At 35.6% G+C, this 15,886-nt stretch overlaps 1 protein-coding gene across 1 annotated transcript in view; it reads left to right on the top strand.

The window, feature by feature from the left end:
- FAT4 (FAT atypical cadherin 4) overlaps window positions 1-15,886 on the top strand; it is a 113,137-nt gene that overhangs the window by 45,266 nt on the left and 51,985 nt on the right. The window contains exons 2-4 of the mRNA XM_026667024.2: window positions 8,043-8,174; window positions 11,207-11,468; window positions 12,582-12,932. Of these exons, the coding sequence (XP_026522809.2) occupies window positions 8,043-8,174; window positions 11,207-11,468; window positions 12,582-12,932 (745 nt within the window). The remainder of the gene's footprint in view (window positions 1-8,042; window positions 8,175-11,206; window positions 11,469-12,581; window positions 12,933-15,886) is intronic.

The following is a 15,886-nucleotide window of genomic DNA, read 5'->3' as shown; positions in this document are numbered from 1 at the left end:
GCCATTGTAACTTCAAACAGTCACTAAATGAATGGTCATAAGTAGAGGACTACCTGTATTGGGTTGAAAGATTAAAGCTGAAGAATATATGGCAATGATACAACAAGCTATAGATTCACAGGAGTATAACCAAATTCTAGCAGAATTAGTTCTCCTACATACAAAATATTAACCAACAAGTGTCAACAACTTAAGACTTTGAATATAGTTTGAAATGAAAACTGAAACATATAAATAAGTATCCCTAATAATCAATTAGAAATAAGCAATGATATCCAAAGTGTAGAATAATACTTATAAATGAATAATTTATAAATATAAAGTATAAAGCAAGTTTCATTTAGTCATTAAGGCATCAGGGTAAAAAGTGGTAGACTATGAATTCAAATCTTGCCTTAGCCATGAAAGTCAGCTGGGTAATTTTAGGCCTGGCTCTGTCACTCAGTTCAACCCATCTCACAGGATTGTTGTGGGGAAAATAGGAGGAAAAGGGTGTGTTGGATATGTTTGCTGCCTTGAGTGAAAATGGGATATATATATATAAACAAATAATTAACTAGCAGTTAGGGCAGTGATGGCTAACCTTTTCCGGATTGAATGCCCAAAGTGTGCACATGTGCGAATACGCACGCGTGCCTGAACCCCCAAAAGGCATTGTGCAAACCCCTGCACATGCACCTTGCTCCATGCATGTGCATGTGACCCCCCAAGATTGCGTGCATGCACATGCAACCCCAAACATGCTTATGTGACCCTGCACATGCATGCATGACCTTGCGCATACACGCATGACATCATGCATTTGCTCCAACACATGCACCCCACTCCTCCATGCATTCATGGAACCCAAAGGCCAGCTGGCCGTGGGAGGCACATGCACATGTGCGTTAGAGCTGAACTGGGGCGATGGTTTACGTGCCATCAGAGAGGGCGCTGTTTGCCACCTCTGGCACGTGTGCCATAGGTTTGCCATCATGGAGCTAGGGGAAAAGGGGGCAAAGGAAGACGGAGGGCTTCAAGAATACTTTTTTTCATAAAGTTTTTAAACTTGAGTTTGTTTGCTTTTATAAAAAGTGTTTTGTGACCATCACATTTTCATTTCAGCCTTCACATCTATGCAAACTACACAAAACATGCACAATATATAAAATGAAAACATTCATTTCATGAATTTATCTTTGTTTGTTTTTTCTTGTGATGAGTTTTGTATTTAATTAAGAATATTGCTTTGAAAGTACAATGGTAAAATAAGAAAGAGAACATGAGAGAAGAAATATTTTTCTCTCCCAACTTGTAGATTCAAAATTTCTCCTCATTAGAATATAAGTGAAATAATTTTTAACATACATTTGTTTGTTTGTTTTCTTTTGTTTATGTTGAAAGGAACTGACAAACAATAAAAAATTGAATTTTAAATAATAAAACATACTGAGACAACTGAGACAATAGCAAGAAACAAGAAAAAAGGTATTGTAGAAAGAAAGGAGTTCAAATGATATTGGACAATAAAAGGATTTTTGCTGTGATACACAGAAAATTAGAAGATGCATTAGGTAGACTGTCTACTTAACATGAAATATTCTGTAGGTCCTTTGAGCCCAAACCATTGGCTCAGTGAGAATTTAGGCATTTTTTCCCCCTTCATCTTGGCCCACCATATTCTATATTGGTATCTGAAATAATCTTATGCTTCTTCATAAGGCAAACTCTTATTTTCTTGAAGGCCTCTTGCAGAGGACATTTACTAGAAATTGCCAGTCTTCCATGGAGGGTTTAGGCATTCAAGTGGAAGAGAACATTTGCCCCCATTTAACTAGACAGCTGTCTTTTTTTTCTCCTAACAGAATACCAGTAGTATGCAAATAAACAAATAAACAAATAAATATAAGACATCTGGTGACCTCTTTCTACTTGAGTCACAATCCATCTGTAAGTCTCTGATGAGGCACATGCATAAGACCGCTGTGGTTAGAAGAAAGAATTATCAAATAGAGTTTTGCCTTGTGAGTGCAAACTATATTTACCACATTTAAGCTAGCTCAGCATATTTGTGGCTTTTTTCCTTGGTTTCACAAGACAGTTGAAAATATTATTGAGAAGCAGTATTGTTTCTATTTCATAAGTGGAGGATGTCATTGTTTTGCTCAGCGCATAGCAAACTATGGAACTATTGACATTAAAAGATCGAAAAGAAGAACCAAAATTGGATGTATGTGTGTGCATGTGTGTATGTATGTATGTATGTATATATGTATGCATGCATGTATGTATTTATGTATATACAGTATCTCACAGAAGTGAGTATACCCTTTCACATTTTGTAAATATTTAAGTATATCTTTTCATGTGACAACACTGAAGACATGACACTTGGCTATAATGTACAGCTTGTATAACAGTGTAAATGTGCTGTCCCCTCAAAATAATGCAGCAAACAGCCATTAATGTCAAAATCCTGGCAACAAAAGTGACTACCCCCCTAAGTGATAATGTTCAAATTGGGCCCAAAGGTTCAATATTTTGTGTGGCCGCCATTATTTTCCAGCACTGCCTTAATCCTCTTGGGTATAGAGTTCACAGGTTGCCACTGGAGTCCTCTTCCACTCCTCCATGATGACATCACAGAGCTAGTGGATGTTAGAGACCTTGTGCACCTCTAGGTTCCATTTCAGGATGCCCCACAGATGCTCAATAGGGTTTAGGACTGGAGACATGCTTGGCCAGTCCATCACCTTTACCCTCAGCTTCTTTAGCAAGGCAGAGGTAATTTTTGAGGTGTGTTTGGGGTTGTTATGTTGGAATACTGCCCTGTGGCCCAGTCTCTGAAGTGGGGGGATCATGCTCTGTTTCAGAATGTCACAGTACATGACAGCATTCATGGTTTCCTCAATGAACTGTAGCTCCCCAGTGTTGCCAGACCATGACATTCTCACCACCATGTTTGACTGTAGGCAAGACACATTTGTCTTTGTACTATTCACCTTGTTGCTGCCACACATGCTTGATACCTTTTGAATCAAATAAGTTTCTCTTTGTCTCATCAGACCACATGACATGGTTCCAGAAATCCATGTCCTTAGTCTGCTTGTCTGCAGCAAACCATTTGCAGGCTTTCTTGTGTATAATCCTCCTTCTGGGACGACAGCCCTGCAGACTAATTTGATGCATCGTGCAGTGTATGGTCTGAGCACTGACAGGCTGACCCCCCCACCCCTTCAACCTCTGCAGCAATGCTGGCAGTACTCATATGTCTATTTCCCAAAGCCAACATCTGGATATGACAGTGAGCACGGGCACTCAATTTCTTTGGTCAACCATGCAAGGTTTGTTCTGAGTGGAACCTGTACTGTTAAACCACTGTATGATCTTTGGCCACTGGGCTGCAGCTCAGTTTCAGGGTCTTGGCAATCTTCTTATAGCCTAGCCCATCTTTATGTAGAGCAACAATTTATTTTTTCAGATCCTCAGAGAGTTCATTGCCATGAGGTGCCATGTTGAACTTCCAGAGATCAGTATGAGAGAGTGAGAGTGATAACACCAAATTTAACACACCTGCTCCCCCTTCACACTTGAGACCTTGTAACATTAACGAGTCACATGACACCAGGGAGGGAAAACTGCTACTTGGCCCCCATTTGGACATTATTACTTAGGGGTGTATTCACTTTTGTTGCCAGTGATTTAGACATTAATGGCTGTGTGTTGCATTATTTTGAGTGGACAGCACATTTACACTGTTATACAGGCTGTATACTCACTTCTTTACATTGTAGACAAGTGTTATTTCTTCAGTGTTGTCACATGAAAATATATACTTAAATATTTACAAAATGTGAGGGGATGTACTCACTTCTGTGAGATACTGTATATATGAGAGAGAGGGGGACGGAGGGACAGAGGGAGGATTTTTCAGGACTGAATTTTAAAACAGTGGTAAACAAAAGGAATCTCATTTTAGTTGTTTGTTTTTCCTGTGATGCTAGGCAGATGGTGAAGTGAAACAACAATTGAGATAGGTCTTCTTGGTAGGTCAAGCCAGAGCCTTTCTCAAGTTTTTCAACTCCTGAAGGTTTTCTTTGGGGGTGGGGGGTGGGATTAAGAGGATATGGGAGGAGTAAAATAAAAACTCTGATATATGAATGGTTTCGTTTTCTCTGAATCCAATCCCTTTGTCATATTAATCAATACATATGATTAGTAATTTATTGCTAATAGCGCCTTATTTACTCCAGTGCTGTAGGATACTAGGATATTAATCTTCTATGTTATGCAAAAGCAGAATTTTTATGGATATATAAATAAATATATACTGTATGTTTGTGTTTTGTGACTGACCACTAAGTAAGTAACTTTGTAGACTAGAACTTAGCTTGACTATTAAGCACTGTCCTAGTATAGCTTTGGTTGGCCTAGTTACATTGTTGCACACAAGATTCTTCAAGGATAAAGAACAATTTGGGGAGAACAAAGGGTCACACATTTGAATTAGGTAATTAGAAAGTCTGTAAGGAGTAGAATTTCTTCCATTGGAATAAATTATCAGTTTGACAGTTTGAAAGTGCTAGTTTGTAAGTGACAGATCAGATGATAAACGATGAGGCCTTTGGCTTTCTAGCTGAAGAAGCAGAGGTCAGAGCTGTAAAACGATCAAGTGGTACTTTAACTAGACAACTGATCTAATAATAAAAGACTGTAGAAAACAATTGACAAGAGAAAAGTTAAGCCAAAGCCCTCATGCTTAAATTTCATGAAAAAGCATGGGAGCTGAAAGCAAAAAAAAAAAAAAAAGGCTTGTGCTGCATCTGATCTTGTGGATATGAATTGATAATGTCAAGTTCAGGAAAATCTGAAGAACTATTCCTGCTATTACTCATTGAACAAGATCAAATAAACTCCTTTAAGTTTACAGGAAAGTTGTCTAAACTTATATGATAGTGAAGCTTTGGCAATGTTCTGTTTCAAATTAATACTCATTTCATGATTTTTCATAATAATGTCATTTTTTCAGTTTCCCAAGCTACATCGTTGATTAATGGTTATTATTGGCTGACACCAGGACACCTAAGTTCAAGTTTGCTTCCAACCATGGAAGCAGTGAGTTTGGGCCTATCTATCTATCCATCCATCCATCCATCCATCCATCCATCCATCCTCCATCCATCTATCTATCATCTATCTGTCATCTACCTACCTATCTACCTATATCTATCTATCATCTATCTATATAATTTGTATGTCATATAGGTTCCAATGACTGTGTTATTCACAGCAGCTAAAACAAGAAGAATATAATTTATAATAAATGAAAAATAAATGGAATAGAATAGAATAGAATAGAATAGAATAGAATAGAATAGAATAGAATAGAATAGAATAGAATTTTTATTGGCCAAGTGTTGGACACACGAGGAATTTGTCTTGGTGCATATGCGCTGAGTGTACATAAAAGATACATTCATCAGGAGTCAAGTATGACACACCAGGCAGGAACAAAGCTAAGAAATTACACTTTCCTTGACAAAGACCTGAGTGAACAATTAGGTAGTCGACTCTCTACTAAACGACCATCTGGACATCAGAGGAAGCTTTTTTCATAGGGCCTCTTCAGAGAGGCTATATGTCTGGCATCCTGATACGTGGTTGAATTGAAAGACTATAAAATTGAAACAGTTGGGCAGATATATGGGAGACAGTCCTCAAGTAACAAGGCCCTATGCCTTGTTATAGTTTGTTTTTGTGGGGATCATCTGAAGAATTGTTATGCCACTTTACTTTCTGAAATAGAGATTTAGTTTAATGGCAATTAAAGTTTTGCATTTTGATATACAATAAAATATCAGATAAAGTAAATATGCCCATCTGTCCATCCATCCATCATCCATAATTCAACTTAATCATGCCACCCATGAATTATTAAGTTAAATACCAAATGAAAAAATGTTTTTAAAAACCATAATTATCCAAGATACTTTTTATTTCACTTTCAAAAGAATTGTTAGGCCTCTGACTGTACATGGGATTTCCAGTGCTACATACAAAGTTCACTGAATTTTAAGTTACATCACATTGTCTTCAGTCATTTATGTTTATCCCTTTTTAATCATTCTGAATGCTAATTATCCAGACTTTATTTCAGTTAATTCTCTGCATACTTATGATTTTTGCATAAAGTAACAACTATGGGTTGGCTACAAATGTTTTAGACTAAAAGGGATATTGTGAAATTGGATCTGGTAAAATATCAGTGACTACCTGAAATATCAATTATGCATGAAAGTATAGTATGAATAAATAAACTGGAGAGAACTATCTTAAGGCACAATCTGTTGAAATTTAATAGGCTTCTTCATTCTTTGTTATTTTAAAGGACAGAACTTGATTGGTAATAAAGACTTCGGTTTATCGTCTGCTGAGTATTATCTGTATTACCTTGGAACTTGGGACCATCAACAATTATAAACTAACATATCCATGCCTTGTTAATATCAGGCTAAAATATAGAAAGGAATGTTTATGGAGATTCTCAGTCAAATAGGTCATGGTTGTCTCAAAGGTGCTTTTTCAAGGGACAACTGGACTTTCTGGTTTTTCTTTGAAGATGTTTCATTTCTCATCCAAGAAGCTTCTTCAGAGCTTGAAAAAGCACCTTTAGGACTATAGAAAGGAATGTTTGTTACTTTGAGCTTCTTGGAGCAAAGGTGAAATCAAAATTAATAATAATTAGTAATTTATTATTTATAATTAATAATAAATAAAAATATTGCACATTTAGGAATGTATTTCTATTTGGATTTACTAATTCATATTAACTGAATTAACTATTCAGATTTTATTTTATTTGAAATAAAATATATATTTATAGGACAAGATCAATGGCCTTGTAGATCATATCCATGCCTCTCATACCAAAAGTATATAAATTAGTTTGAAAACTATATATAAGAGCATAAGTTCAAAAGATAATGAGTGCTGGTGTATGTCTTTGCATAAGTGATTCTAATTCATGTCTTTTAAATCAAGTTGAGGGAAATCTCAAGTGAATAGAGGTAGAAGTGCTGAAATACAATTACTTTCAGTCTGTCTACTTCTTCAACTATTGACTTGTTCCTTACTTGGTTTCTTTTTTCATTTACATGCTTTCTGTCTTTACTGAAGGGAGCTCTATCAGAACTGTGACATTATCTCCTTGGTGGTCTTCAGGTTTGTTAAAGTTATTGCTTAGGGCCCTCTTACTTTCACTATAGATATAAACCAGCTGTTGTCTGTCTCTTCTTTATTGGGAGATAATTAGTATGTGTCTACCTAAGAATGGAAATCTAAGCCTTTTAAATGCTGCATCAGCAATACTGTGAGAATTAAACAAACTTGCTTACATAGAAGAAAGAGTAAACAACTTCAGCAGATCTTTCAGATGCTACCATAATGTCTCCAAAGAATATAAACAGAACTTGTGAAAAATAAAATATGTTTGGGTTAAAGGTGAAGAAAGAGATTCCAAAAGAATGTTCAAATGACATGCCTCTAATACTAATTTTTTAGTTTTTAAGATTTCTTTCATATAGAAGAGTCTATCATATCCCATTTTTATGCTAAAAGTTGCATTCCTTGTTTCAGTTGTGATACTTGCCAATATATAAATAGTCAGGGAGAATTTTACACCACCTTGTCTTTATGTCAGGCAGCATTTAATGGTTGAGTGATCTTGTGCCCTGGGTCTTGGCAGCTGTCCTCTAGAGGCCAACTTTTGGGGATTACATTGACAGTCAATCAGTGGACCATGTCCAATGTAAACTAGACTAGGACCATTTAAATTTAGTTACTATCAACAAGTCAAATTAGCTTTATGGAAGCTAGAAGCTTTTCTTGGAAGATTTAATAACAATGTGGAATTTTAACAGACCCTGTCTTATTTCTTGTTTTTGTCTGAGAAACTTTTTAAAGGATTAAATGATGCACTGTTTATCTGAATTGATACAAACATAAATAATTTGCAGGAAATACTTTTTTTCAATTAATTCTATTTTTCCTTACTTTCACTGTAGGTTGAAATAACTCTGCAGGATGTCAATGACAATCCACCAGTGTTTCCTACAGATATGCTTGATCTGACTGTAGAAGAGAATATAGGGGATGGATCTAAAATAATGCAGCTAACAGCTACAGATGCTGATGAGGTAGGAAGTGGCTACTTTTCTGAATGGTGGAATTTTGTTGGTGTTACAGTGATTTGAATACCAGGATTTATTTTCTACAATATACCGTATTTGCCAGCGTATAAGACGACTGGGCGTATAAGACGACCCCCAACATTTCCACTCAAAATATAGAGTTTGTTATATACTCGCCGTATAAGACTACCCCCTCTTCCACACACCTTCCACTTTTGCACTTTTTTTTTTTTTTTTGACGCACTTTTCTGCTTTGGACAATTTTGAAATGAGCTAATCCAATTTTGAACCAAGAATATGCAAATAGCTATGGAGTTTAGAAATGAGTTTTAAAAATATTTTTCATTGCTTACCATTAAGCGTAAAATATGTTGTAAATAAAATGAGAACACAGGAAACGTTCTCTTCTCAATACAGCTGCTCTCTCTCTCTCTCTCTCTCTCTCTCTCTCTCTCTCTCTCTCACACACACACACACACACACACACCAAAAACCCGGACACTGAAAAGGCTGCCAAGGAACAGTATATTCAATGCCTTCTCTTTAATCAAGAAACAAGGAATTCCTTAGAATCTTTTTTTTTCCCCAAGTGGCCCTCTTTAAAAAAAAAAAATGGAGGTAACACTTTCATTCAAAAAGTCTTCCAGTATCTGGAGTCGCTCAGACATATTGAAGTGAGGCAGGAGAGTAAGTGAAATTTGAAATGATCCAGCTACCGTTTTCTTCCCCTCCCGCCCGAAGGCCATTATCTCCACGTCAAAACGAACGAGGGGAGGCAAAGAAGCCAAACACGCTAAAAAGGATCTCTTTATTTTCCTACACAAGGTCACACCTACTTTTCCGCATTCAAAGGACAACCTCTCCTCACCACCACCACTCACACACACACACCCCAATACCCGCAAACAATGTTCTGGGCATTAATCACTATTGCTACATTAACCTGGTAAATTTATACCCTGCTCTCCCCAGTGTTGCTTTGACGGCAGGATTTCACACAGCGGGCGCTCGCTCACTCTCTTCTCCGCTCTCCCACCGTTCGCACATGTTGGAAGCACCGTAAAACCTGATAACCCGCCCGGGGCTCCCCATCCTTAACCTACAGCCGCCCGCATGCAAAACCTGCGTGCAAAAAAAAAAAAGAAAAAGAAAAGTACGCCGCACGTGAGGATCTTGAATCCTCTCCTCCCCACACCGCTAAGGAAGGAAGAGGGGGAAAGGTTGCGCAGCGCGTGGTGAGTGACACCCGCCACACACACACACACACACACACACACACACACACACACCGCTCCCCCCCCAGCCTCCCTCCCGGCTGCAACTCAAGCTCGAAGTGGGAGTCGGAGTCCTCCCAGCGTATAAGACGACCCCCCCCACTTGGAGGCATGTTTTTCAGGGCAAAAAAGTCGTCTTATACACCGGCAAATACGGTAACTGAAAAAAATAGAGTTGTTTGGAGAATAGGACATAGAATGTGATTACTTACCAATTAAAAATGGAGATTGATATAATTTACCACCAATATGTTAAGCTGAAGATTCCCAAACACTTGAGCTAGGCAGGGAAGCTTAAGGGCATGTCTCTTTGCTTATATCATTTGTCTTTTCTTATGCCAACCTTCCTGATCATGATTTATGTGCAGCTTCTTTGCCCATTAACAAAAAAGCTATGCAATCCTGGAAGTCAATTTCAAAGAAGTGTTGTGAATTTCTGAATAAAAAAGTTCTTTCTTGATATCTGTACTGACCTGTGCTTTCTCAACTGTGATATGATTAGCAAGACTAATTAAAGGTATAACTAAGGGATGACATCAGGTTAATGGTACCCAATCAATCAATCAATTATTATTCAATCGGGCACCAAAGGGGACTGGACAAGATTCTCTAACTATATCTCAGCCACATGGCCTCACCTCTAAGATAAGGAGTGGTAAAGCATTGTGGGTTTTTAGAACCTGCATTAGAGTTGCTCAGTTTCAGTGCAAAATAATTAATTTAGAAGACAAAATAATGAGTTTAAATTACTGTTGATATAGGTAAGAACTTCACCCTCATGTTGGCTGACATCTATTTCATTTGGCTTAATTGCTTACAGTAAAAAAATTTTTAGCCAAGTCTTGAAAAGTCATGTCAAGTCCTAGCATGAAATCCTAAGATCCATATAAAATTAGGAGCTTGTGATTTATTGTCATTTTGGACAGCTTTATACTTGAAAGTTTTGGTGAAATAATGTCACCTTAAGAGTGAAAATATTATATTTTATATTGATGTTATCGTTATCTGTTGCTGTCACGGATTGGGTATAAGATGAGAACACTCTTGTGAAATGAAGAGAAAAGATTCTAGTAGTCAGGTACGATTATGTCATGATAAACTATAGTTAAGTACAGCATATGAATTTTTCCTTTATACTGTGAAATAAATTCCTGGGTACAAAGAAAAGCAAAACAGCACCAAACTTTTGTTCATAAACATATGGAACAAAATCACATTTTCAGTTGCATATAAATATCAATTTAAAAATACTTAATGTTTTTTCATTTAGTTCCAAGAAGTTTTCCAGTTATTGTACACAGTTTTTGACACACAGTACGGTACTTTGCACATACTCGGGAATTTTCCTAAGTAAATTCAAGACATCCAAGAATCAAATAGATCATGGGCTGGATCTAGGCTTAGTTACACAAAATTCTTACACTAATTTAGATCTTACACTAATTTAATTTAATTTAATTTAGATAGTACTTTATCACAGGATCTGCTTCACTATAAAAGATAACACCTTGTCACAGTGACTTCTATCCATTTTGTTGCCAGGGCAAAGATGAAACAGCTACTAATATGATCCAAAAGTATTATTGACATGTTTCAGGTTATGGTTCTTTATCAAGAAACACTTTAATGATTTACTCACTAGAAAACCATGTTTTACATTTTAAAATATGTCTGTTTTAATGCAAAATATATAATTTCATTGTTTACTTCATAGTTTAGATAAAATATAAAATCATCTTAGTTTTTATTTTTTATTTTTTTCAGGGTGCAAATGCTTTGGTAACTTACACCATTATTAGTGGTGCAGAAGATAGTTTTCATATTGATCCAGAATCAGGTGAATTGATAGCTACAAAGCGGTTGGATCGAGAACGCCGTTCCAAATATTCTCTGCTTGTTCGTGCTGATGATGGTCTACAATCTTCAGATATGAGAATCAACATTACTGTTAGTGATATTAATGATCATATACCTAAGTTCTCCAAACTATGGTATTCTTTTGATATAGGAGAAGATACCACTCCAGGTAAACTGAATATGAAATTAATGCTACTATTTTAATTAGTTGAAGTAGATGAATTATTTTTTGAATGTTAAAATGAGATAGATAGATATAAATATAGATGATATAGATACAGATATTTAATTGTATTCTTGAATATTTAAGGTAATGTATCTCTATTATCAGAGCTTTATGAAGGAAAAGGAAGTAAATTCAACCAAATTCATTCTATTATTTTTTACTACAATAAAAACATACTAAAGAGACTTGTATTTTGTCTGCAGTACAGTTTAATCCTTAACTTCAAAAAAAAGAAAGAAATTCAAAGGCAGGAAGTACAGCGATAGCCACTGATATTTTATAACCTCTCATTATATAAGAAGGCTGCAATAAAAAAACCCATATGTTCTATTTTAAAGAAACTGTGTAAATTCCAAAAAAGGGCATTTTGCCAAAAAGGTCATAGCCAATTTTGAAGTATATTTTTCAAAAAACTATTATTCGACTTCAGGAAATACAGGTGTCACTGAGTCAAATATATATTCTCCTTCATCTCATTCCCCCACATATATCTTGTTTTTTCTCTCTTTCCATTTCTCTCTATGTATCTTTCCTATATTAGAAAAGCAGTTGTTTCCCCAGGCTGGGTTATCTCAAAAATAAATGTTCCTTTACATTAAACTTTTCTTCTTCTGCATCTCAAAGATGTTGCATATTAATGATCAAAAGATCTTGAAATAAACCCTAGAACCCTTTGCTCATTTCCATAAATCTAATGCAAAGTATTACATACATAATCATTGGTCATCTGTATATGTTTTTGGCTTTGTATTTACAAAATATTTCCATTTACAAAAAGCATATTTTTGAGGAAGAGGCATATGTGAGAAAATAAAACCAAAACATTTTTGCCAATTCCTTTCTTTTCCAATCAGTTCCCTTGCAACCAGATTTTCTTCCTGCTGATTTTAAGCATCGCTTCAAACATCATGGGATGTAACACAGGAAAGGAAGCTGTAGGAGAATAGCAACTTTTTGTCATTCTCATTCACTTGAGGTGTTGTTGATCTAAAATAGAAATAGAAGCTCTGATCCCATTTTTTTCTATTGTTTTCTTTCTCCCTCTTCCCTATTTAGGTTCTTTAGTAGCAGCTATATTAGCTACTGATGAAGATTCAGGCGTAAATGGAGAAATAACATATATTGTGAGTGAAGATGATGGTGATGGGACATTTTTTTTGAACCCAGTTACTGGCGTTTTTAACTTAACCTGTGCATTGGACTATGAAGTACAGCAGTATTATGTCCTTACAGTTTGTGCACAAGATGGAGGTGGACAATCCACCATTAACAGAGTTTATTTTAATATATTAGATGTAAATGATAATTCACCAATATTCAGCATGGCGTCCTACAGCACTTCTTTCATGGAAAACTTACCTCCAGGCTCTACTATCCTTATTTTCAATGTTACGGATGCAGATGATGGTACGTATTCTTCAATATTTTAACAATGTGTATGTTATAGCACATGTATAGTATTCAGATACCATGGCATACAAAATATAATAATAATCTCTCCTGTAGTTATACTAACTGTTCTGTGCCCATAATATACAAGGTCATTGCTAGTTTAATATTGTTTACTCTTTATGACAGTAGCTTTGCAGTGTCACAGAAAAAAGTCTCCATTCCAGGTTGTGGCATTTTTTAAAAAAAATATTGGTAGCTTGTCTAGATATACATTCAGGGATGGGATTCTGTCGGTTCGCACCTATCCACTAGAACTGGTTGTTAACATTCTAAGCAGTTCGGAAAACCGGTTGTTAGAAGAAATTACTGGCCTAATCCTGTAAGGAAGGCAGGAAGGAAACATTCTGGTGCTGCTTACAGAAACTGCCTCTCTGTTAACCCTTATTACATTCTTGGCAGGACTAGACTTCCTTTCTCTGGAACTTCTCTGGAGGTTTTTTTACCCTCTTTTGCTGGTACTTTGCTTGTGTTGAGTGAACATTCAAAGTTACAATGGCACTGAAAAAAGTGACATGACCATTTTTCACACTTACGACTGTTGCAGCATCCCCACAGTCATGAGAGGCCAGGCGAGGAGATGGGTGCCTCAATGTGAGTGATGTTGAGTTGGCCACACCCAGCCAGTCACATGACCACCAAGCCACACCCACCTACTAAGCCATGCCCACAGAACCAGTTGTTAAAAAATTTGAATCCCACCCCTGTATACATTCTCTATATGAAACTATAAAACTGTCATACTAGTTCCACTAATGCCATTGCCAAAAACTATAATATAAATACAGTTTGAGTGACAGTCTTATTTCCATATATTTATAAACATACACACACACACACAGGTGGCTCTCACTTACTGACTGTGATTGGGATTGGAAACGCTGTTGCTAAGCCTCACAGATGTAAGGCACAATGTCACATGACCATACCATCTTACGACAGCCATTCTTGTAGTCCCAATTGCTATCATTAGGTAAACCCCACACAGTTACAGCCTGCAATCATGTGATCATTATATGCAGCTACATATCATCTTATTAACTTCATTGGAAGCTGACAGTGAAGGTTACAAATGGCAATCAAGTGACCATGGACATGCCGTGATGGCTGCAACTACAAAGACCCATTGTAAATTGTCTTCATTTAGCACTTCATAATGTCAGTCTCTGAATGAGTGGATGTTAATCAAGGATTATTTATATTTATTTTATAATATTTATAATCTTTCTAGTGGTTTCTGGGTAGGATACAAGAAAATCAAGTCCAAAATACAAAAGGCAAAGTAAAATTTCAATGCAGCACTTTAAAATAGCACAATAAAAAGCCAGCGATGATGATCATAAGTATCTTACAACTAACCTAATTCAAGGAAAACATACTTGAAGGAAACTGCCTGGAACAAATGTTCAGCCTGATTTCAATATTATCAGTACTTAACAATCCCTTCTATAACACATTGCCCAATTTTTATTTTCAGAGAATTATGCTTGAAGAAAGTATGATATATATATGTAATTAGCATAAAATGTATTCAGAACACTTTTATCCATAAGCATCTGTAAATTTTAAAATAATAAATAGCAGTGATTAATAATTGAATATTAGAGTTTGAATTCATATTTCATATTCCTTCTTCTGAGAAACGGTTGATTCTTTTAATATCTGATATTTGTTACAATGTGAAAAAGTAAAATGATTACAAAAGACAAACTAGAAAATAAAAATCCATTAAAAATAAACTTGAGCTTTTTTATATTAAATTAGGTAGATAAATTTTCCACATTATTTATTTAATGCTATGAATGCTTTGCTTTTAGCATAAGGATGTAATAGGTAATGGGTATTAATTTCAGTTCAATATACTACACATTGTAAAAATATAAGATGACATTTAAACTCAAGAGTTATTGCTGTCTGTATTATTCATTATGAGTTCAAATGTCATCTCCTATGTTTTACAATGTGTAATACATTCACCAGCTTTTATTGCAGTGTTGTGCAGAGGACAGTATAATCTTACTGAAATTAGGATACACAGCTTTTCTTTCCTTTATTTATAATAACTGTTTAGAAAGATTCATTTGAATAATTTATGTAGCTGCCTACAGAAATAACTCTGGATGGCTATAAGATATAAGAAATGCATCAACTCCAAAGTACCTGCCAATTTCTGTGTATCCAAGGATAAAGTGTCAACCCCAGTCACCAGCAGTAGTAACTTTTGATTATGGCACAATCATATAATCAAATACATATTTTCCACATTTAATTGCTAATAATCAAACTGCTGACGAATAATAAAATCTGTTAAAATTAGATACTAATTTTCTTTAAGGAACTGTGTAAATCTAACTTTGGATATTTACTTCAAACAATAATCTGAAATACAATTATTCAGGATGCAGTAGTTCATTCATGAGTGATTGCCTTCAACCTGAACCAACTAAGGTCATGTCCTGGTTTACTTCTACCACATAAAATTCCCTTTTGCCAGTGGAAATATCAACTATCAAAGCAGATAATATTTTGTTAGTGAAGTGAAACAGTAGATTGGAAAATATGTGGAACAAGGAAGAAACTGAATTATCCATGCCCAAATTCTAGTCATACCAGCAAGATTTCTGTCAGCACAAAATTAAGCTGAACTGAGTCTGGTAAGAGTTCTGAAGTGTTAATTTCCATATGGTTTGGATTCAACTTAGATTCAGGCAAAAATTCAGCTGTAACTTGATGGTTTTGCTACACACAGCCTAAACATAGCCAACTGTATTGATAAATGACTTGGATATATTTGTATATCCAAGATTTGTACTAACTAACTAAAAGACCTGTCTCTCTGTTGATCAATTATACCTATACAAAATCAGTGTTATTTCAATATATTTATGATTGTTAATCTGAATTATGCAGTA

The sequence above is a fragment of the Notechis scutatus genome, chromosome 4 (assembly GCF_049901735.1).
Source record: "Notechis scutatus isolate UNSWTSFEM ecotype Mainland chromosome 4, rNotScu1.2, whole genome shotgun sequence".
In the NCBI taxonomy this organism is placed as follows: Eukaryota; Metazoa; Chordata; class Lepidosauria; order Squamata; family Elapidae; genus Notechis; species Notechis scutatus.
The sequence above is the reverse complement of the archived record's forward strand: the minus strand, read 5'-3'. Positions and strand labels throughout refer to the sequence as shown.